The following is a 24,787-nucleotide window of genomic DNA, read 5'->3' as shown; positions in this document are numbered from 1 at the left end:
ACGCAAGTCTTAAAGCTGTCAAGTTACAAGACACTTGCACCCCTAACCCTTTAGAAAAATACCCCCAGGGATGTTCAAAGTTGACAGCTTTAAGACTTGTGGACTTCAACTCCCAGAATTTCTTCCCTTGCTCTTCATCTTGATGATGTGCGGACGGGCGGGGGGAGGGAGTTGGAACCGGTTCAAAATGGCACTGTAGATTTGTGGAACCTCTTCTATAGAAGAGGTTAGAACTGGCAGGAATCCACCCCAGTGGAGGCATATTATTTTTGTGGTGAGCACATGATGGAAAATACAGGCACAATGATATTTTAATCCAAGCTAGACATGAGGCTGTTATTTGATCAGAATCATTTATGTAGAGATGAGTGAATATATATCGTTTATGTTTACTTCAAAGCTACTAATTTGAAGGTGTCAATAACTTATCTGGGTAGATGGTCTGCAAGAGAAAGGGTTTAAGTCTTGTCTCCTATGCTGCTTCTCTTCTGGGAATCAACTTCTCACCCATTTAGTCTCACAGAAATCTGCAGCTTTAAATACGGGTATATTAACCTCCATTCCATTTTGCAGCAAATGCCATCTAGACTGGGAAGCATTTGAGGGAGGAAACAATTGAATCTCATCATAATTATTCCTACAATCCAAGTAACAGCCTTGTGTGGCTGCTTTGAAATTTAAAAAAGCAAGAAAATTAGAATTGTGAATGTTCTGCATCATGTATTAGTTGAACCTCAGGGTCCTCTACAACTTAATGTTTCTTGTTCTACACCTGCTGCAGGCTTCCCACAATGGGGAAGGTGGCAGGAAGTCGAGAGAGGGAGGAAAGAAGAAAGGAAGGAAGAAATGTTAGGGAGAGAGGAAAGGGGAGGGAAGAGGAGAGGGAAGGCGGCAGGGATGGAAGGAATGAGGAGGGAGAGAAGGAATGAAGGAATGGTGGAAGGAAGAGAGCCAGGGATTGAGGAAGGAAGGAACAGGGAAAGAAGGGAAGGAAGGAAGGAAGGAAGGATGGATCTTTCTGATCTTGCCAGATTCTTATAAGGAAATTCAATAGGGTAGGAAGTTGAAAGTCACTCCTGCTCTCATTGCTTTTTTGCCCACTCACGGTCTTAAGATAAGGAAATATTTTCTGAAACAATGGCCCAATGGGGCATGGGTTGTCTAGTAATAGCTAAATTGCTGATTGCATAATGGAAGTGCATACCTGTGACTCAGGCACCTTGCAAGAGCACATTAACTCTCTTTTAGCGGCCCAACTCCAACCCAATTATAAAATAGACAACCTTCACTCAAAAAAAGAATACCTTCAGCTGGGAGAGGAAGGGGATGCAGAACTCCATTAAAGATGCTTTAACCCTGCTGGAGTGTCTAATTAGGCAATTAGCAATATGAAGAATTGACAAAGCACAAGTCGATAGAAAAATTACTCTCCTCCAGCTTTCTCAAATAATCAGTGGGAGAACGGGGAAAAATATCCCCCAGGAAACCAGACTGACAAGCTGCTTAAGGGGGCTGCAGTACAGTGGGCTGCAGAGCTGTTTTAGAGAATAATACTATTTTGAGGGCACTATGAAAAATGCAGACTTATTTAAATGCACTAGAGACAGAGGGAAAGGATGTAAATAGGAGATGCTCTGAATTAAGTTTGGTGCCTATTCCCCCACCCCACCCGAACTGTTCCATCTTTAAAGGGGAGATGGAGAATACTAGGTATTATGGGCTACCGTATTTTTCGGAGTGTAAGATGCATCGGAGTATAAGACGCACCAAGGTTTTGAAGAGGCAAATTAAAAAAAAAAGGGTTTTGCACTGCAAACCTCCCAAAAACGGGCCTGTTTCCCCCCCAAAAAAAGGCATGAGTAGCCTTTAGGGGGCTTGCAGAGGGCTCCTGGGGGGTCGGTCCACCAAAAAATGAGCAAAAAACAGCCTGTTTTTTGCGAAAATGGGCCCGTTTTTTGTCAAAAAAATTGCATGCATAGCCTTTAGGAGGCTTATAGAGTACTGGAGGCGGGGGTGGGGGGAAGTGAGCAACAAATGGCCTGTTTGTCACTCATTTCTGCCCTCTCCAGCCCCCAGGAGCTCTCTGATAGCCTTGTACAGGCTGTGCATGGCCATTTTGGTGAAGGGGGAGTGGCTTCAGGAGGCAAAAAATGCTGTATTCAGTGTACAAGACGCACCCAGATTTTCAGCCTCTTTTTTGAGGGAAAAAGGTGCGTCTTATACTCCGAAAAATATGGTATATTTCCTGGAAACTGGGGTAGGGTAAATATATTAGGGATTCAATGGCAAAAAACAAGCAAAACTAAAAGAAAATGATTGCTGTTATTATTCTTTCTTCCCTTTTGTTTCGTTTCCTGTTCTCTTCCGCTTCCTTTCTTCCCAATGAGCTGGTGGAAAAGGGACAGAGTAATCCAGTGTAGAACTGGTCAGAATAATAACAGAATAACAGATTTGAACGTGACCTTTGAGGTCTTCTATTCCAACCCCAAGCAGGAAACCCTATACCAGTGATGGAGAACCTTTTTGGCATTGAGTGCCCAAACTGGAATGCGCGCAACCTGTAGCCCCTGAAACTCAAAGACCAGCTGGCTGGTGAAGCCACTTGGTATTCTGGTTTCTGGTGCATGCATGCGCGCCGGACAGGTGGTCTTTATGCATGCCGGAGCCCTGAAAACCTGAAGACCAGCTGGCCGGTGCACACATGCGCAGATGACATGCGCACCGGCCACTTGCTCTTCTAGTTTCCGGTACATGCATGCATGCTGGCCAGTTGGTCTTTGCGTGTGCCGGAGCCCCGGAAACCCAAAGATCAGCTGGAGATGGCACGTGCCCACAGAAGGCTCTGTGTGCCACCTCTGGCATGTCTGCCATAGGTTTGCCATCACGCCCTTGTGCCATTCCAGACAAATGGCTGTCTAGTCTCTTCTTAAGAGCCACCAGTGATGCAGTACCCACAACCTCTGGAGGCAAGTCGTTTCACTGATTAATTGTTCTAACTATCAGGAAATATCGCCTTAGTTCTAGGTAGCTTATCTCCTTGATTGGTTTCCATCCATTGTTTCTTGTCTTGCCTTCGGGTGCTTTGGAAAATAGATTGACCCCTCTTCTTTGTGGCAGCCTCTCAAATATTGGAACAGTGCTACCAAATGGTCACTCTGAAACCAGAAGGATGCTGAGGGATGGCTTCTTTCTTGTCTGCAGGTTCATAAGTGCCAAGGAAAAATCAATCCGGTATAGCCTTCTCAGCCCTAAGGATGCTGTTAGAGGGAAAACATCACCTCTAGGATTTCAGCCTTTTAAAGTTGCTGAGATCCTGTCATCTTATTTCATAAAAGGAAAAAAAAAGCTGCTTTCTTTATGGAACAGAAACTGGGACATGAAGCATTAGCTTCTTCTGTTTTTCTTCCAGGCTAAATTAAGTTTCTCAGGCTCTCTGATGTAAAATCACAGTCGTGAAGTTAGAAGGATTTATTTACACCATCAAGACTAACCCTTTGCTTAGTGCAGGAATGTGGATTAAAGGCTCCCTGACCTCTTTGGAACACCTTCAACGGTTACTAATTGGTTTTACTGTTGACCTGTTCTTACTTTTAGGATTTTTCTCTCTCTACAATTCAGTTGGAATCTGTTTCCTGTAACGTAATTCTGTTATTGTGTATCTTCCATTCAGTCAATGGAGAATAAACTGTGGCACCAAGTCAGATATTTGAACAGTACTATTGCATACCCTGTCAACTTGTCTAAAAGCTAAACATATCCACCTCCCTCAATGGTTTTTCTTTATTATTTTATTAAACAAATTTACACAATGGCTCAGTTTGCACACAATGATTCAAATCTTTGTAATTTCAGGTCCCTGATTGCCTGTACAGCCTAGGGGTGGGTTCCGGCAGGCACTAGGCAGGCACTAGTGTTTGCTTGTGTGCATGCTGTGCGCGCCTGCTCGATGCAATAAAAAATGTTCTGTGCATGCGCAGAAGTGAAAAACAAGATTGCGCCACTTATGCCGCTGCCTGAAGAACCAGTTCGGAGGCATGGCAGGCCTGGATTGCTGCTGGTTTGGCTGAACCAGTCTGAACCGGTAGGAATCCACCACTGGTATAGCCCTTGTCTGAAACTACTCCAAATTTCAGAATCTTAGCTAAAGAAAGGTCTAAGCCAGGGGCGTCAAACTCAAGGCTCGGTGGCCAGATCTGGCCCCCAGTGCTTCTGTCAACAAAAACGCGACCCTCCTGAGCTCCATTTTCACTGGCAGAGGGTTGCAGGAGGCTGTGGCAGCTGAAAACGGAGCTCGAGAACCCATTTTCTCTGGCACCCCTGATCCGAGTGACGTTGAGCTGGTCACACCCACCCCAGCCCCCCTAAGATCAAGCGCAACCCGGATGCTGCCCTCAATGAAATCGAGTTTGACACCCCTGGTCTAAGCAATGTAGAATATAGTGAAACAGTTACATGCCATAGCTTATATTGTATACCTAACATATCTATATACACAAACACCTTGTTTGTAACCTGCAACTGGACGAAAGGTGCATCACAAAGCAACAACAAGAAACAGACTAACATACACAATGCATTCAATTGTTGTGGCCTGTCGGCGGCCAGAGCTGATGTTGGGGAGGAACATGGGCCAGTTCTGGGGGTTGAGGGAAGCTCAGATGAGGGATCTGCGTTGGAGGCAGAGAGGGAGTTAGACAGCAATGAGGCAGAAGAGCAGCTGGAGCCTGTTCCCAGTGTGCGCATATGCAGAGTTGCCAGAAGACAAGAACAACTAAGAAAGCAGAGTCGACTTAAGAGTAAAGCCACACCTTTTGGGTGATTGGCCCATCCCATAGGAAACAAAAGAGGAACGAATGGGGAGTGAGCTTTTGCAGGAAACAATTCATTCATTTGGTCCAGAAAGTTCTGTTTGTGATTATAGGAGACTCTGTGCCAAGTTTTGCTTTGCCCTATGTTTGGAAACTACTGTATTTTTCAGAGTATAAGATGCACCTTCCCCCCCAAAAAGAGGGTGAAAATCTGAATACAGCATTTTTGACCTCCTGAAACCCTGCTGCCTTTGCAAAAATGGCCATGCATAGCCTTTAGAAGATTTCCAGAGAGCTCCTAGGGGCTGGGGAGGGCAAAAATGAGCGAACAATGGGCCATTTTTTGCTTGTTTTTGCCCCCCCCAGCCCCCAGGAGCACTCTATAAGCCTCCAAGGCTATGCATGTCCTTTTTTGACAAAAAATGAGCCCATTTTTGAGAAAAATGGGCTGGTTTTTTGCTCATTTTTGCTCCCCAGTCCTGAGGAGCACTCTACAAGCCTCCTAAAGGCTATGCATGCCCCTTTTTGACAAACAAGTTTTTGGGAGGTCTGCAGAGCACAATCTTTTTTTAAAAAAATTTGCCTCTTCAAAATCTTGCTGCGTCTTTTACTCCAGTCCATCTTATACTCTGAAAAATATGGTAGTTATCTGGCAGTACTCTAAATGAGATAAAGTGCGTGTGGATAAACTTTCCTCTGAAAGACTGTTTACTAAAGCCTTGATGACTGTGAATGAAAGGAATTCATAGTCATATAAATAAAATAATTTTAAAAAAGAGGACTAAGACTTTGGTCTTGCTTTCTAAGGAAGTCTGGGTCAGAACACCAACATCTGTGATCCATTATTCCTGTGGGATTGGAATTAGAAAAGGTTATGGCTGCTTCAGCACTGCTATACTCAGCCATGGCTATGCCATCATCATTTTCTCCCCCCCTCTCAATAATTTGATTAAAGTTTACAAATAAAAAGATAACAAACTAATCCAAGCTAAGAAAAATATTAAAAATGAAGAAAAGAAGAAAAGTGACAAGACATATGTATTTTAACTCTTATTCAGCTGGTTCACTTTGTAAATCTTCCCATCACAAGATGATTTCTTATCACTTTCTCTTCTTCAAAGCACAGCTTGAACAATTATTTTTTATCTCTTTTCAGGAAGGTTTTTTTTGGGGGGTTCCACACGTCCCTTCGATAAATCCAAAGTAAGAATGTTTTCCAACTCACTCTTCTGCTTTATTATTTTATTTCCTCCTTGATTATTAGGGCATAGAGTCATGGAATGATAGTACTAGAAGGGACCTTGGAGGTCCTCTAGTCCAACCCCCTGCCCATGGCAGGAATCCTTATACCAATGAGCCATCCTGCCACACTCCTCTTGGTTGCATCCTACATCAGCTGGTTTTATTGATAAATCCATTTTGGCATTGTTTCCCATACTGGTCTTACGGTCTAGCATTTTTAAATCCATATTGAAATCCATATCTTTTTCCATATCATTTTCCTAATCAACACTTTTAAAAACTTTAAATCCCTGTCAGTTTTCTGTTTTATCCAATAAAATTTGTTGATCTTGTACATCCTCTGCTATAGTATCACTTGGTCTTGCAAGCAACCTCTCAGTAAATTGTTCCGAAACAGCCTTATTTCTTCTATAGTCCAATAGTATTGTTCCATTGTGCTAATGTGTCTCTTTTCCTTCAAGAATAATCTTTGGTTCTCCCCTTCAGGTCCCCTCTGGTCATCAGTTTATTTTCCAATCAACAAAATTTTCCCACAGGAGGATCTCTTACAAGTAGTTTCAAAGACTTCCTATACTATTTTATAAATTTTTAAGCACCCCGCAGAAAATATTCTTTCAAGTCCATCTAGCACCTTAACTTTCCTAAATCAACAGTTCATTCCCCCTTTTGGTGTTTGTCAAAAATTAAAGCTGCTCTTGTTATGCCATAAACTTACTGAGAGGGTTTTTTTTGTCCAGAGTGGAAGGAAAATCTCCCAGTTTAATATAGCTTGTCTTTTGGAAAAACCTTAACTCCAAAGAAATAAGTAATAAACAACTTGTAGGAGATGGCCAGACTGAGCCTGAAGGAAGGGTCAAACGCATCATAAGTCATGAGTCCCTGCATTCCCCTAAGAGGTCTTAAGTCCAGTCCACCTTGAATGCCGCTCATTTCTCTTAACTGTCAGTTGGTTAGATTCTGGTAGAGAGCTTAAGCTTGCAATAAATCTTTATACTCATTTGAACTGCCTGAATCTCCTGATTTCCCCAGTGCTTGACACAACTTCCTAAAGAAATTAAGAGAGGAGTCAGAGGCGACCTCAGTGATTCTTTGAAAGGCACTGAGCATGGCTTAGGCAGGATAAATATCCCCTGTCAACCCTGCTGGAGAACACTGTTTTCAATCTCTCTGTAGGAAGGATCTGTATGGAGGAAGTAAAAGGTTGCATAAGAGGCACGGCAAGGATCAGGGAGGGTGTGCCATAGCGCAGCCCAGATTGGGGAATTTGCACACGGGTGTGGTATGGGTTGGGATTGGTACACAAGGCTGCAGAAGTGGCCCTGGGCAGGGTGTGCAAATGAGGCAGACCTACCCGAGCAACTTGCGACTTTTCCTGCTGGCTTTCCCATTGAGTTTCTCCCTGCAAGTTTCCCACAAGCAAAGTTAGTGGGGAAGCTGGCAAGAAATCAGAAATTGCCCCCATTCCCACTGCTTTATTTTTTGGCCTCCCTATGGTCATTCTATCATTTTGTTTAGGTTAAATAAATATTTCTGAAATGATGACGCATCTGAAACAATAACCTGATGGGTCATGGGTTGCCTACTTGGGTCGGTTACACAATACACAATCAGTTGCAGGTTTAGAGATGCTTCCAGAGAATTGGTTAGGGACTCTTGCTTTCAATTATACTCTGGAACTTGGATATAAGTCTGTTTATTCACTGAAACTTGCAACTGCAGATATCAAGGACAACAACTCTTAATAACTTAATAGTCTCTTGGCATCAGTAGGTTTAACAAAGCCATTTCTGCTGAGTCATCATACTGAGGATACTTTTTTTTTTTTTTTTGCAAATCCTTACAGAAAGCAGTGTCAGGGTAGTTTTCTAGCTAGCTCTGAACTGGATTGGCCTTGGTTCAAATCCCAGATCGTTATTTTGCTTGCAAAATGCGCAAAAGCCCATTTTAAACGTACTGTAACTGCAGCATAACGATCACTTACATTGTAGCAGGAAAGCTGCTAGTCAACTGTGGGCATAATTCTAAAAGCACTGCAAGAATTAAGCAAACTATATTTTGCATAGTTATGTTATTATAGTATGTTCTTCACCATCTCATTGTGATACTTACATTGATTTGTTTAGGTGCCTATTCAAGGATTCAAAGAAGAGACTATGGGGTGGAGCTATTCACCCAGGAGCTACTGGTGGTCATCCAATCCACCATCGGGAAGTTTTAAGCCTGTCTCAGAAAGGGTCTTGTCCAAGCACTGAAGTCTTGGGCTGGGCTGCTCAGTTCACTGCCTTTGGGGCCATTGTATATGCAGGTGGTCCTCAACTTACGATGACAATTGAGCCCAGAATTTATGTTGCTAAATGAGAAATTTGCTAAGTGAGTTTTTAACTCATTTGTTTAGTGAATCACTGTGGCTGTTAAATTAGTAGCACGGTTGTTAAGTGATCTGGCCTCCCCATTGACTTTGCTTGGTAGAAGGTCGCGAAAAGAAAGATCACATGACCCTGGGACACTGCAACCGTCATAAATATGAACCAGTTGTCAAGCATCCAAATGTAAATCACATGACCATGGGGATTCTAGAAAGACTGTGCTGTTTGAACTGTCACTAAATGAACAGTTGTAAGTCAAGGACTATCTGTACTCTACCATGGAGAAAGCTCTCCAGATGTTGGGAAGCTTCTAATCCTCTGCAAAATTGGGTTAATGTTGGCCTTATGCTACTATAATGTTCAGTGACTTTTGATTGCAATTAATTTTATCTTGTTAATTTTCTAGTGAGAAGCTGGATGGAAAAACTGAAAGACAAGGTAGGGAGCTCTTCTCAGTATAATTTATTTTAAAATGCACTGTAATTTTTTTTTATTTTTTAGAAATCCACTATGGAGAGATGACCTTTTAATCCAGTGGTCCCCAACCTTTGCGGTTTGGCAGCCCAGCTTGGGGGCGGGGGTGGTGGAAGAGGGGAACAGGGCCATGCAGCTCCACTCACACAAGAGAGAAGACTTTGGGATGCGGTCCCTCATTCCTTCAGGCTTCTCCGTGCCAAAAGGGTTTGCAAAGGGATGGAAGGCCTCAAGCAGTGCGAAATCGCTCCCCCAAAGCCCTTTGCCCATTTGCAAAAGCTTTTGGCACGAGGAAGAGAAGGCTTTGGGGGGCTTAGTCTCGTGCTCCTTCACTCACCAAGGCTGCTTGACGCTCCAAAAGCGGATTAGGTGTCTTGCACAGGTAGCCTTGATAAGTCAGCGAAGCTGAGCACAGCCTGCTTATCCCACTCAGCCTCTGTTGTCATCGCTCCACCTTTGCAGCCTAGGGAGAAGGTGACTTGGTGGCCCACTCGTGGGGGCAGAGGGGAACCAGGCTGCATGAGTGGTGGGCCAGCACGTATGCGCACGCAGCTCCACTCATGCAATAGAGAAGAGAAACCTTTGGGGCACCACTCACATGAGTGGAGCTGCACGTTTGCACCGGCCTGCCTCTCATGTGTCCCAGTTCTGAAAAGGCCATGACCAAGCAGTGGGCCACAGCCCAGGGATTGGGCATCCCTGTTTTAATTCATAGCTTTTGATAAGACTCAGATGCTTTCTGGGTGGGTAGCAGAGAGCACAGTTGTTTTATGAGTCGAATGATGACCATGAATCTCCATAGATGGTGTCATGTGCATCATTATTTCATTGCACGTCGCTATGTGATGGCATCAAGGTACATGTGCTGTCTTACTGGAGTCCTGTGGTCATTTGTGGTTCTCAAGCCTTGGATCCCATTTTTATAATGGCATCTTCTGGATTATGAGTGCTATAGAATTCTGAGATTTATAGTTCCAACACATTTCGAAGGGAAGACTGTTTTGGTCTATCATACCCAGCCTTTTTCTTCCTGAGTACTGAGTAATTTTTGCTACAGGTCCTGGATTCTACCCTCTTCTCTAAAAATTAGTAGAAGCAGAATATTGTGTGGAAATACTGTGTATGTCCCAATTTTGCTAATCACCCTGAGGATTTACTGCTTATATATTTGGAGCCTTGCCATTCTACAGTCTTCTCAATATGCAATGTGTACCTAAACATTGTATAGCTGATACATTTATTTTAAGTAGGTTTCCCATGCCAGAATCCACAGGGGGAGAGAGCTGTGAGATGCAGGAATCCTCATTTGGATTTTACAATTCCTTTGTGGGGAGGTAAAGTCATTTGAACACTTTGCATGTGGCATCTCCATATCTCCAGAAACAAGGGCAGGGCAGTGCATGTTCCTTCCCAGAAGGAAGCAAAGCCTGTTTTTCAAGTCGTAACTAGGAACTGAAATTTGAGTGTTTTACAGTGCTTTAGCAGTGCTTTGCTGCACGGGTTATCAAAAGTGAGGATGTGGTCTGCAACAGATGCAGGGTATTCCCACATATGATAAACTGCTCTTTAGGGACAACCCCAAGAAGACCATGTTGCAGTAATCCAAACAACAATCCCAACATGTGGGCATGGGATACTGTGACCAGAGCCTCCCAGTTCAGCAATGATCACAACTGGCTCACCACCTGAAAAATCTGCAATGACTGTCCTAGGCCTGACTGCCAACTACTCTTTGAGCAGGAGCCATGAGTTTAGGAGGATCCCTAGATTGTGTACTGGGTCCATCTGGAGCAATGCTACTCCATCCACCTCATCCAGATGGAAAAACCTTGTTTCTAGAAGGTCCAAACACTCACAGCCACTCAGTCTTGCTTGGGTTAAGTCGAAACCCACTGAATCTGCAGATGCTACATGAATTATCATTAAACTTTGGATAAGCAGGCTATCTTGTGGGCCTTTAGGTTACATACATATGAATGGCAGCAGGTTGGGGAGAAACGCTTACACATTCCCAAGCACTTCAGGCCACTGACTGTGATCATTTCCATATGAATCTAAAAATAGCCAAGGATCCAGATATGACTATGTCCTTGTGGAGAATGCTTAATGGCCAGGATATCACTCGCAAACAGCCCTTCTGCACTCACACCTTCCTACCCTTAGAGGGCAGGAATATCTGAAGAAGATTACATATCAGAATATCTAGAAATGCATCAGCATAAATGCATTTACAAATGTAGAAGCAGTGCCCTATCATTTCAATGGACAAAATGCAACACATCATCTGTGTGATGTATTCCTGAATAAGTTGCTATGTCACTCTTAGGATTTTCAGCCAGTGTGGTTAGAAACCAATGGAATATTTGACCTATAGGCCTTGTGGATACTAGGCTGATGAAGGTTGATTAATCTGTAAATAGACCTTGCTTAATTGTTCAGAATTGGGCTAGACCCATGAGTATACACAGCCTCACTTATTTGTTTCTCATTTACTCTCTTTCCTTTCCTCCCTGGTGACTTCTGCTTCGTGAATCCATGAAACTCCACTGTCAGTCCTATAAGGTAGACCAGACTAAGCTATCAATGCCATATAGATCAACCCCACATTGTAACAGCTATAGTAATAGAATCCTTTAAATCAAATTAAGTCTAAATAAGCTTCTCCTCTGAACCTTCTTATCTTTGGGCGAATCAGGCAAAGATTTGTTGGAGACTTTTTTTCAGTCTTGTATTTTGGACAGGACACAGTGACCTCTTATCTGATTGTTTCCCTTGTAACAGCTCTTCCTCCTGTCCTCCAAGGTCACACCCTATGCCTTCTACCTCTATATGGGCTTATGTAGGTATAGATATTTCTTTGATTATAATCAGTTGCTTAGCAATGGTTTGAAGTTATAGCAGGCCTCCCCAAGGGTAGTGTACTTACAGTCCCGTTCTAAAGTTTCCCACCTCAATGGTCACATGATTACATGTTAGGCTCTTGGCAATTGGTCATTTGCAGCATCCTTGGTCATGTGACTATGTTTTTTACGATGGTTTTACTGAAAATAGGCTTTCGTTTCTGGTCTTCAGCAAAACTGTCCATAGTGAACAATGGGTTTGCTTAATGACCATATATATTTGCTTAACAACTGTGGTGTTTGCTTAATCACAAAAAAAAAAAAGGTTGCAAAATTGGATTAAGTCATATGGATAACTTTACAATCATCACAACTTATGACTGTAATGGGCAGACACCATTACAGACATAAATTGAGGACTACCTCCATTCAGCTGCCAGATCATACCCAAGATCAGGTTCATCCAAAATTTGGAAGACAAATCAGCATTAAAAAAAATTGGTTGCTTTGTCAAACTAAATAATAAAGTTTTCCTCAAACTTCAGCCTTATTTTTCTTTCTCTGACTGGAGAATAAGGAATATATTTTTGACAGCCTCATTTCATTCCATTAAAGACTCCAAAATACGCTTCAAATATAGCACATCAACTAGTGATACGATCACCTTTAGGAGTGTCCACAAAGTAAGGTCAAAAAATCAAGATGGCGGCTACAACAGTATCATTGAAGATTTGCCTTTTTAAATTGCATTCCATGTTTGCGACACACTTTAAAAAAAAAAAACAGGCAAAGCTTCAATGGCACTCTCAAAGCTGCCATCTTGACTTTTTGACCCTACTCTGTGGACACTCCTGCTCACATAACTGACCCGGGCTCTTGAAATAGCCTGTCCTCCAACAGTGGGGGTTTTGAAGAAGAGATTTTGTGTATTCCTGAACAAGGAATCATGAGCTGAGGCGGGAGGCAAGTCAACCAGAAGATGTTTATTGTAAACCAGAACTAACAGAACTGAACTACTTCGGGTTGACAGCTTTTTATATGGCAGCTGTCAACCCGGCAACCAATTAGAAACCGTAATTCTCCCGCCAGAACGCTCCATGTGTTTTAACCAATGAGGACCCAGATCCTTAGCTGATTGACACCTGAGACACAACACTACTTTCCTCCTGGATTGCGCATGTGTAGTCCGAAAGGTATGCCGGTTCCTCTCGAGGAAGCTCTCCTGTGGATCACACATCCCACGCTTCTTGTGGCCGGTCGTCATCAATAGCGGAGCAGGATGTCTTTGGCTTCCCGGTTTGCCTAGTGTACTTCTCTCTGTAGTTGACCCCTGCCTGGCTGGGAGCGGGCGTGGAAGCACAGCAAATGCTGGCCAAGTGGCCCTTCCGTCCTCAGCGTCTGCATACGGCAGATTTAAAACGGCAATTTGATCTGTGATGATTGCCTCCGCAACTTAGGCAACCCTCCTGCGGCCTTCTGGCAGATCGCGTCTTGAGGCGGTCGATTCCCTCAGAGTCTACATCTACCTCTTCCTCAGGACTACCCTGTTGGTTGACGGCAGCCGATTTCGGTCCTAAGGAAGCTGCTGTCAAGTAGCGCTGAATTTGAACTGTCAATCTCTCAGCCATTTCAGCAGCTTTGGCCTCATTGACTGCTATTTGGAGGGTGATTTCAGAACGGGCCAACAACCTCCGCTGTAGATGCAAGTCCCTAAGCCCACACACAAACTGCTCTAGTAGCGCGTCATCTAACACAGGGAATTCACAATTGATAGCTTCTCTGCGAAGCGTGGCCATATATTGACTGATTAATTCTTCTTCTCTTTGGAGACACTGCCTAAAAGCATGTCTTCTAGCGATCTTTGACGGGGCTGAAGCGTAGTGATTTTTTAATCTAGTCAAAAGAAGCTCCCACGGCACTGTATTGACTGACATAGGTGCTGACAGGGCTCGTGCTGTCCCAAACATTTCTGGCCCACAGGCACTAAGGAAGTACCCTTTCTTCCTATCGCTAGTCACTTCAGCCAGATCATTTGCCATTAGGAAGCATTCGAACCGTTTACAAAAGCCTCCCACGATTCTTTATCTGCGTTAAACGGCGTGAACGTAGGCATAGTCGCCATTCTGTAGCAGTCTCTCTCACTCGTTAGCCGCTGATCTGAGGGAACTTAGTATCCCACCTTCGTTGCCAGTTTTGTGTATTCCTGAACAAGGAATCACGAGCTGAGGCGGGAGGCAAGTCAATCAGAAGGTGTTTATTGTAAGCCAGAACTAACAGAACTGAACTACTTTGGGTTGACAGCTTTTTATATGGCAGCTATCAACCTGGCAACCAATTAGAAACTGTAATTCTCCCGCCAGAACACTCCACGCGTTTTAACCAATGAGGGCGCAGATCCTTCGCTGATTGACACCTGAGACACAACAGGACAGCCATTTGTCTGAAATGGTATAGGGGTTTCCTGCTTACGCAGGGGGTTGGGGAAGAAGGCCTTCCAACTCTGTCTACAGGGAATGATTAAAAAAGGCATGGTGGTAGTTACAATGGTATAATGGAAACTCGTCCAGTTTTTATATGGATGTCGTACATGTGCCATCTTTAATTTGTTTTTAACCACAATCTGGAACAAACCCCTGGCTAGTTAGACTTAAGCCTAATTAAGGAGTATTTATCTTCTCCCCTTGCCCTAAAAAATGAGGGTGAGAATAAATAGTGGGGCAAAACTTTCAGCCTATACCAGCTTTTGCTATATTGGTACTTCTATCTACCAGTCCAACAGATAATCAACATGGCAAAGATATGCTTTAGGAAGAACCAGTTTTATATTCACATTGTTTTTCTCCTATTCCTAAATATTATGTGCAACCACACACTTCTAGCATGGATTAATTAGAAAATGAGCATAAAATCCAAGACATTAAATCAAATATTTGTTTGCAACGGGAATATGCAGAGTGTTTCTGCCTTTATTTTAAGCTTAGTGTTTCTTCAGTATCAGCAAAATTCATTTCAATGCTTCTCATACAGTGAGACATTGATCCGTAAGTTTATTACTCTTATTATTCTTTTGTTTTAACTTTATTCTACTGTTAATATAGTTTTGTTTTATGGTACACGATCAGCATTAATTTTTATCCTTAGTTATCTGTTTTTTATGCTAAAAGCTGCTCTAATTAATGTCACCCTAAAAGAAACATAAACAGTCATAAATGCTTAAAAGTTTAGGTTGTTTTGCCTTGGCGAAAAAAGCAACTTGTAAAACACCAGATTCTTTCCCCAAAAATTATTCCAGTTGTAGAACAAAAGACAGGTGACATTTTCCCTCTCCCTTTTATAATGTTAAAATTTGAGATCATTAAATGAAAATTAATTTTCAAAAGCTTTTGGAAGGAAAAAAAATAACATATTTCTTCAAGGATGTACTGAGGAAATGTATTGGGTTCACTGCTGTATATGTCGAATATACTGTGTGTCAGTATCCCTAATACTTCTGGCCCACTGCTGTTCATTATTTTAGATTTAGAGTGTAGTGAGAACTTGGTGTGTGTTCTTCAGTTCTTTGCCCTATAACCAGCAATGGTCACTAATAAAAGCAATAGCAACAGCACTTATACACTGCTTCATAGAACTTTACAGCCCTCTCTAAGTGGTTTACAGAGTCAGCATATTGCCCCAACAATCTGGGTCCTCATTTTACTGATCTCGGAAGGATGAGTCAACCTTGAGTCGGTCAGGATCGAACTGCTGGCAGTCAGCAGAGTTAGACTGCAATATTGCATTCTAGCCACTGCATCACCATGGCTCTCAGACAAATCACCCTAACCCTAAATGAACTGTTGTTAGTCAAGGATTACCTGTACTGTCCTTTACTCATCTAAAGCTTTTTCTCACAGCGTTTCATTTTCTGCCTTCAGCATTGCATCACAAGCTCTGCACCTTTTGGCTTTGTTGCCATGATTCACGAGGAAGAGAGGCGGGGCTGGTACTCTGATGCTACAGGCATCTCTCTACCCAACCTCTCTTGGGGTCTGTTGCAGATGCTGCTGGCTTTCATAATTTGGGAATAGCCCTGTGCACCACATTTTTTACTTCATCAAGCGTTCCAAGCAATGCACTCAATTAATGCAAAGAGCTCTACATCAATTTGAAGCATAATAACTATTGTTGTAACCACAGGTCACAACATATAAAAGGTAACGGTAAAGTTTCCCCTCACACATATGTGCTAGTCATTCCCGATTCAAAGCCAAAGAGTCAGCGCTGTCTGAAGATGTCTCTGTGGTTATATGGCCGGCGTGACTAAATGCCAATGGTGCACTGAGCGCTGTTACCTTCCCACCAAAATGGACCCTATTTTTCTACTTGCATTTTTTTTGGAAAATGTTTTTTTTATTTTAATTAAACAAAAACACACACAAAAAAGAATCATCCTTCATTACCTCCTGTAGAAAGCGTGTCGATTGGTTACAGATAACTTTCGTGCCTTTCTTCCACAGTCATTACTTATAGTTCATATTAGATTATACACTTTAAGTCAAAAATCTTTGTATACCTTACTATCAATGTACCATAATTCTCATTTGACTACAATTATGTGAACATGCTTTTACCTCAAATCATTCATACTTAAAGACACAACCACATAATGGCATTCATTAGCTATTTCAAAAAAATCATCCAATAACATTACACCTTTATAGCATCTTTTAAGTAAAAGTCAATTAATAAAGTTTCTGAGCCTTTCCCCTCCCTTTTTTCCAACTCACTGATTAAAATTTAAAATCCAAGTTACTTTTGCCAATACCATTAGCATGTATATATTATTAAACAATGGCCATTAACATTTCCTTGTTATTATTATAATTAGCTAAAAATCATTTACTATTTATGACCCATCTCCTCTCGTCAGACCCCCCCCCCGCCAAAAGCAAAAAACCATACGCCTTTATAACAATATCTAAATAAAAAATTGTTAATAAAATTGTATAGGTCTTTTTCCCAAGTCACAATTTGCAATTTATATCCATTTTTTTTGCTAGATTACCATACATGTATATATCATTAGGCTATATCTATTATCATTTCCTTATTGTTCTTATAGTTAATTAATTGCTAGCAAATAAATTTGATAACAATCTAAAAACAATCCAAGAGTTACAGAATTCCTACTTATTAGTCACCAAAATCAACTGATTTTTTATTATCAACTTTCATTATCAATCTATATATTTCCAATAACAAAAAAATCTTATCTCTCTTGCCAATTGTGGTGTAATTCTTCTTTTTATCTCTTTTATAAGGTTTTTACAGACTTCTCTCTGCACTTTGAACTCACTGTTTAGGATTTATATCCAAGTTACTTTGGTCAATACCATAGCATGTATATATTGTTAAACAGTGTCCATTAACATTTCCTTGTTGTTATTATAATTGGCTAAAAATCATTTACTATTTATGCCCCATCTCCTCTCATCAGAGCCCCCCCCCAAAACCTTACACCTTTATAACAAGATCTAAATGAAAATTTGTTAATAAAATTTATAGGTCTTTTTCCCAAGTCACAATTTACAATTTATATCCAAATTTCTTTTACTAAATTGCCAATACATGTATATATCATTATGTTGTATCCATTATCATTTCATTATTATTATTATTTATGGTTAATTAATTGTTAGCAAGTAAACATTTGATAACAATCTAAAACAATCTAAGAGTTACAAAATTCCTACTTATTAATCACCAAAATCAACTATTTTTTTATTATCAACTTTCATTGTCAACCTGTATCTTTCCAATAACAAAACAGTCTTATCTCTCTTGCCAATTGTGGTGTCAGTCTTCTTTTTATCTCCTTTATAAGTTTTTATAGGCTTCTCTAGCACTTTGTTGCTTGAAGGGTCTCTCAGATGATCTCATTGCCCACCAGTTGCTACTAAAATTAGCTTGTCTTTGGTTGTCAATCTTGCTTCTGAAAAAAAATCTCTTCTTATGTCTATCATCATTAGTATTTTTTTTTCTTCTGTGTCCTGGAATCTGGGATAGAGCTCCAATTCATCAAATTCCCTTTTCCATATTCCCTTCTTTCCACGTTCACCCACATTTACTCCATTAATAAATTCATCTATTGTCTTATCTTTATCTTCTATATCTTCATTCTCCCCTTTAATTTTGGGGGCTCCAACTCCATCATCTTTTGCTGTGAGGAAGACTAGTCTTTCCAACTTCTTCTCAATTCTCCCATATCCTTCCAATAGATTTTGAATTCCAGCCAAGATATTTTGGAAAGGTTTCCTCATCTAAGTATTGATCCATATTTCCAAAACAGAAGAGAGAAAGAAAAAGAAAAACTAATAGCGACTGCTACTCCAGCCTTCCAGGCCTCTCTTCTTTTTTATTTTAAATTGACTTGAACACAAGTTCTTTTATGCTCTTCAAAGGGTAAGGGTTCTGTTTTCTCCCCCTTTCTTTCTTTCTTTCTTTCTTTCTTTCTTTCTTTCTTTCTTTCTTTCTTTCTTTCTTTTCTTTCCTTCCTTCCTTCCTCCCTCCCTCCCTCCCTCCCTCCTTCCTTCCTTCCTTCCTTCCTTTCTTTCCCTGCCAAAATAATTCTCAGAGGAACCTGTGAAAACAGTTCATGCCCTTGGTTCTTTATCAGTTTCTGTAAACAAGTTGCAAACCCTTCAGCTGCAAAATTAGTGAAGTCAAATAAGAAGAGAGATACGTTGTTTCAAAAACCCCAGCTTCTGACCTCCGAGTGGCAGTTAATTTTCACCTTCTATAGGAAGCAAAGTTCTTTAGATTTCTTTTAGTGTGGTTTAATAACAAGTAATAGGAAGAATTGTTAAAATAAAAAGGAAGGTTTTAATCCAGAAGTCAAAAAATAAAACAACAAGAAGCAGAAAAAAAGTCAATCCGTTCACTTTAAGAGGAGAGATGAAGAACGTTACGAGCATTTCAATCCACAAAAAATAGTTACAAAGTTACACAGTGATCCCATTAGGATTATTTTCGCTGCTCAGTTCTTTTGTTTAAGGATCTAATTTGGCTTTAAAGAAACATTTCTTTGGGCAGCCTTTAGCAAAATAAAAAAAAAACCCTCACCAGATGGACTAACTTTTTCTTTTCATTTCCTTCCTTCCGGAGCATCCTGATTTCATCAGCCTGGGGCTGCCTGTTTACCGCTGGCTTGAAGCACTTCCCTTGGGTCTATCAGGGATTTTGCGATATCCCTGAGACCAGCAAGGCTTTGTCTTCCTGATCACCATCTCTACGGGATGGTTTAGGTCTCAATGGACCTCCAGCGGCAAAAGTGTCAACAGCGGTCTCAGAGTATCGAGACCGCACATTGTAACATCGTAACGTGGCTCCTCCTCCTCCTCCTTGCATTTTTAAATGCTTTGGCAGAAGCTGGAACAAGTAACTGGAGCTCACTCCATTACGCGGCGCGAGGGATTTGAACCACCAAACTGCCAACCTTTCTGATCAACAAGCTCAGCATCTTAGCCACTGAGCCATTGCATTCCTTCACAACATATAATGTACTATAAAACAAAACAAAAAACACAGAAGTAAGATCGTAAAATTACATAATCAAGAGTATGCGATGTAAAAAGGTTAAAACAAGATAGAGCCAGTTACAACTAAGAACTTAACTATTACTTTCTATGTTTAAATGACAGCAGAGCGAAGTCGCAGCTTGATTGCTAACAGTTGGAAACATGTCTGCAAGAAGATAGTTCCATTGTTTGAGGTTTGCAACATGTATAATAGTGGCCAAATAATTATAAGCATAATAAAAATCCAGCTTGACCTGAGGTTTACTTGCAATTCTCCTTCCATCCTTCCTTCCTTAGGCAGGATACATGTCTGGGATGCTGGTCCCAGTGGGTGTAGGCATTGCTGGAGCCCTTTTCATCCTGGGAGCACTTTATAGTATCAAGATCATGAACCGCCGTCGCAGAAATGGCTTTAAAAGACATAAGCGAAAGGTTGGTATTCTTTAAATACTGTGAAATTGCTCGAGTTCTCAAATGATTGCTTGCTCTTGAAAAGGGCTGTCTTATCTTTCAAATTAACAGGCAGGGACTTAAAGCTGTTAAATGCCTATAATTTGCAGTTCGTGTTTTTGACATGAATGAAGAATGGCTTAAAGCAAGTATCCATTTACTGTTTTTGTATCAGTCCCTTTCCTTTGAGGCAATCAAAGTTTATTCCTGTGGCCACATAGGCTGTGTTTCTGCTAAAAAGAGAATACATTGGCTTTATGTGGGAGAAATTAGATTTGTAAGATGCATTATTAGAAGAGAACTAGTTTGGTGTAGTGGTGAAAGCACCAAGCTAGAAACCGGAAGATTGGGTGTACTTAGGCCAGTCATACCCTCTCAGCCCAAGACAGGAGGCAATGGCAAACCACTTCTGGAAAACTTTGCCACCTTTGCTTGGAGTCAAAAATTGACCCAAAGGCACACACACACATATACAGACACACAAAGCATGATTAAATGCAGACTTTCCCAACCTAGTGTGATCCAGAAGTGTTCAGCCACAATTTCCATCATCTTGGCTTAGTGGTTCAGATAGTATATCTGAAACATACTAAGTTGGAGAATACTTCATGATAGAATGACACTGGAAATCCAGTCTCAGTCCCCCCAAAAATATAAAAATTGGAACATGCACACATTAGTTTGTAGGTGATGTAGAATTAATGTTGTCTTTCCGCTTATTTTGAATTCTGTAGTGTTTTGGTGTAACTGAGTCAGATTTTCTTAACCTTTTTAGATGTGGATTTTTAAAAAATCAATGACATCCCAATAGATCATAATCTTTTTGGCCAAATCTTTGTAATAACAAGAGATGGACATTTTTTCCTCTAAGGAAAAGGAAGAACTCAGGGTACCATGTAAGTCCCAGACCTGGTTGTACTCCAGCCTCATTAATCAAAAGACACAATATTTTATTAGTATTCAACTTAGGATGAATCCTGCAGAGTGAAATATGCATCCCAGAGCAACCCAGTGCCATGCATGTTAACCCCAAATCAAATAAGCTGTAATCGGTTTACAACCTTACACCTTGGTAAAAGCTGCAGGGTAATTAAACCCATCATCTTATTTTGATAAGAATGAACTTATTGTTTGATCTGTTATATCGTTTTGCATTTGCTAGCTTTTGAGATTGGGCGAGTTATCCCAAATATCTACAAGGCACCTGCTTTGGTCTTGATGATTCTACTCTCGATCTGCTCCAAGTTTATAACTAACCCAGTGTTCCTCTATCTGGCGTCTTCCAGATTCATTGGACTTCAGCTCTTTGGAGATGCTGAAATCCAGCATATGTGGAAGAAAGTAGGTTGAAGAAAGCTGCAGTAGCTGAATATTTCAAGGCAGGGAAGAAATAAACAATGTCTTCCTTCTTGTCTTTCTTGTAGCTGATGTTGTTCTTTTTCTTCTTCTTCTTTTTGTCTCTCTTTTTCACTCTTCACCCCAACTAGCAGAGAGAATTCAACAGCATGCAAGACCGGGTGATGCTTTTAGCAGACAGCTCTGAAGATGAATTTTGAATCCGGCTGCAAAGCTACATCATGTTCTCCAGTGACTTACTTTGTTTGCAAAGGGAGGTTTGCAAGTTTTAAAAAAGGTCTTTCTGCTGCATCCCAGCGGCCTGCCCCTGTTGTGCGTTCACATGGCTGTGTTGCTTTACACAACCGGTCCCCAAAAGGAGAAACACACATGGCCAAACACATCCCACTCACTGCATGTTGCAGCCTTTAAAAAAAAACAACACCATGCATTTGTGCAACTTCATTTCCATTGCACTGCATGTTTTTAAGGATGAAACTAACAAAAGACTCCACTAAGAGTGGGGGACAAGGCAGGCTGAATGATAATAATGGTCCTAAAGTTTTAATTTTCATTTTGATGGTAGCAGTCAAAATGTCATCCTTTCCCATATTGTCTTGGGGCGGAGGATTTTTTTTTTAACCCAAATAATGCCTGTCAATCTCCCACTAGGATGCCTCTTCTAAGATGTGGGATTTCCTGAGCTGAAGTTCATGGTTTTGAAAATAATTGGCTGTGTTTAATTAACAAAGGGGTCATCTAGAAGCAGTCCACCTCATAAACAGGATAGTAACTATGTAGGTAGAATACAATGAACAAGCACGTCATGTATATATAGTGTATTATGCTTAGGGCCAAACTAGATAGTTACATATCCAAGAGACATGTGCTTTGTTTTGTTCATTGTGAAACAAGTGGGAGTGGAAGAACAGTGGGGAGAGGGAAGGAGAGTGCTTTCATGAGCTCAGTGGGGGACCCATAAAGATCAAAGTACTAAGCAATTGTGACATATGCATGGCATACTTCACATGACTATTTACTCAGCTCCCAGCTAAAAGCCTCTCCACTGTCTGCAATGTTCCCAAAGTGATATGGAAGTGGTCCATGTACATTTGATATGGGAGAGATCATTACTTGGTGCTGTAGTCATCAAATGATGGCAATGAGCCAGTGGTAAATGCAGGTAAATGTGTGACAGTGGTGCCCAAATTCCTGACACCTTGAGGCAAAGCACTTTTTGATCTGGGTTAAAATTTAGAGTATACTTTTTGTGCACTCAGAGAAAAGCCAAGAGCTCGGGCGCATGTTCTTTTGCAGCTGCTTGAGTATTGAGCAAAGTTATTCAGCCCTATTTATTTATTTGGAAAATGTATATAGCTGCGTGGAGTCACCTGTGAGTGATTGGGTAGCAATATAAAATTTCCAAATAAAATAAATAAATAAATAAATAAGACTGACAGTTCCGTATACAACTTTGCTTCCATAAAGCACCCTGCCCAATTTCACTTCCTTTTCATTTAGCACTTCCAGTGAAGGCTGGCATTCTGTGGAACCACCCTCTAGCGTTCTATTTTTTTACAAAAATAACTCTAGATTCAATAGATATTTTCATTTCTGTTCTTGGAAAATAAACATGGTGGCCGCATGTCATTTCTTTTTCTTTCTTTTTTGGAAAAAAATGTATCTATTGGCTTAGGAAAGAAAAGATCCAATTGGGCACCACATTTTGTGGAGCATAATAAGAACTATCCTCATTGGCCGTGTCCACAGCAGAAGCTGTTTTGAAAATAGGCGAGCCTCTAGTAGCCATTTCAAGGGAGCTCCCTCCAAGATGTTCAGAATTCCAAATATGCAAACTAGCCAACGCATTGCCCAACCTAATCTGATTTATCGGATCCTCTCCACTTGAGTCAGATAATCATTCCCATTCTTCCTAGTCAATAGGGATGATAGGAATATTTCTATACAATCTGGAGGGAGTTAGAGGTGGGGAAGGCTGGTCTAATTAATTGTTCAACTTCCTTGGGAATAAAAATGTGCTTCTGACTTGGAGTTTTTCCAACACCAGTTAACTCAACTAGTAAAGAACTCTTGTCTTGCTTTTCATTAAAAGACAAGAGGCGTGTATTAAGCTAGACCTTTGGTTACTACTCCCAATTATTATCCACCCTGAGCTACTACAACTGTTAGGGGTTTCAGGAAGAGGTCACACTCAGCAATATTGGCTAAAGCCAGAATTTCTGCATACTAAACAAACAACCTTCTGCTGAGTTCTGGCCTTTTTTTCCCCCCAAAAGAGAGAGAATGAAATTAAAGCTATAACAAGAAATCTTTAGCTTTATTAACAATTAAGTGATTGCCGTTTCTGATATACTCTAACTTAATTTTACCAAAATGCTTTGCCTCTTTGGCTCCAATGTTTTGGGAATCATTGTCTCATCACTTTACCTGATGGAAGTATGTGTAAATACATCCTCTATGTAGGGTTTCAATTTGATCTTCCAAAACGTTTTGGAGGATATTTCTTTAATGACCCTCCTTAGGGTTATGTGAAGGTGATAAAAAAGGAGGGCAGTTCAGAGTAGCAGTACACCACAAAGTAAATAGCAGGTAAGCAGGAAAGAAGTACGAAAACAGTTGATATGTCTCTAATTTCAGGCTTCTAGTCCATAGAGAGTGATTTGTTATCTTAAGGATATTAAACACTATTTTTGTAGAAAACACACACACACACACACTACATAAACAAGAAATGTCTTAATAAGAATGGCTTCCTAGCATAGTATCCCAAAACTGTAGACAAGGGGGTCCTAAGACTTCCAGCCAATTGTAAACAAAGCAATATGGCTGCAAGGAACAGCAAACTGGGACCATGGATGCCCAAACCAGAAGCTCCCAAGACCAATGACTGCCAACAAGGGCTACAATGTGATGTGTAGCACATAATATGTTGGGCTGCCTTTTTTGATCTGGCAAGGGCTGAAGGCCATAGCATGAAGTTGAGATGATAGAGATGACAAAGATGATTCAGAAGCAACAGAATGGATGAGGTGCTCTAGACCAGGGGTGTCAAACTCAAAGCCAGTGGACTGGATCTGGCCTGTGGGGCGCTTAGATCTGGCCCACATGGCCACTCTGGAAACAGTGAAGGACCAGCCCGCGGTGCCTCTCCAGTGAAAATGGAGCTTAGGAGGGCCGCACACTCTTTCTGAGATCCAATTTTGCTGGCAGAGGGCTGCAGGAGGCTGTCGGAACTGAAAACAGAGCTCAGGGGGTGGCATGCAACCCTTATGAGCTCCTTTTTCGCTGGGAGAGGGCTGGAGGCAGACACGGCTAAAAACAGAGCTCAGGAGGCATGTGGCCCTTCTGAGCTCTGTTTTTACTGGCAGAGGGCGGCAGGAGGCCGTTGTCCCCCTAGTCTTGCCCAGGCCACCACAGGTGCCCCTGACATGAGTGACGTCAAGCTGGCCAGGCTCACCCGTTCCCTGAAGTCAAATATAACCCTGATGCAGCCCTCAGTAAAATTGAGTTTGACATCACTGCTCTAGACTAAAGATGAAAGATCATATTTTGGATGCTTCCAATTCTCCCCCTCCCCCCAACTCTAATAAAACCATAAATTCGCGGAATCGAAACTTCTATCCTCGATCTGTCAAGGTACCTTTTTTTCAAGAATGCCCATAAAATAAAATAGAGACACTCTTTGCCTCCTCCTC

General features: G+C 41.3%; 1 protein-coding gene across 1 annotated transcript in view; it reads left to right on the top strand.

Moving 5' to 3' along the window:
• Positions 1–21,501, top strand: part of ARMH4 (armadillo like helical domain containing 4) — a 58,401-nt gene extending 36,900 nt beyond the window's left edge. The window contains exons 5-7 of the mRNA XM_032214038.1: positions 8,823–8,854; positions 19,584–19,718; positions 21,224–21,501. Coding sequence (XP_032069929.1) covers positions 8,823–8,854; positions 19,584–19,718; positions 21,224–21,292 — 236 coding nt within the window. The 3' untranslated portion in view covers positions 21,293–21,501. The remainder of the gene's footprint in view (positions 1–8,822; positions 8,855–19,583; positions 19,719–21,223) is intronic.
• The last annotated feature ends 3,286 nt before the right edge of the window (positions 21,502–24,787 follow it).

This window comes from Thamnophis elegans, chromosome 1 (assembly GCF_009769535.1).
Source record: "Thamnophis elegans isolate rThaEle1 chromosome 1, rThaEle1.pri, whole genome shotgun sequence".
Classification (NCBI taxonomy): domain Eukaryota; kingdom Metazoa; phylum Chordata; class Lepidosauria; order Squamata; family Colubridae; genus Thamnophis; species Thamnophis elegans.
Note: the sequence above shows the minus strand (reverse complement) of the source record. Positions and strands in the feature narration are given on the sequence as shown.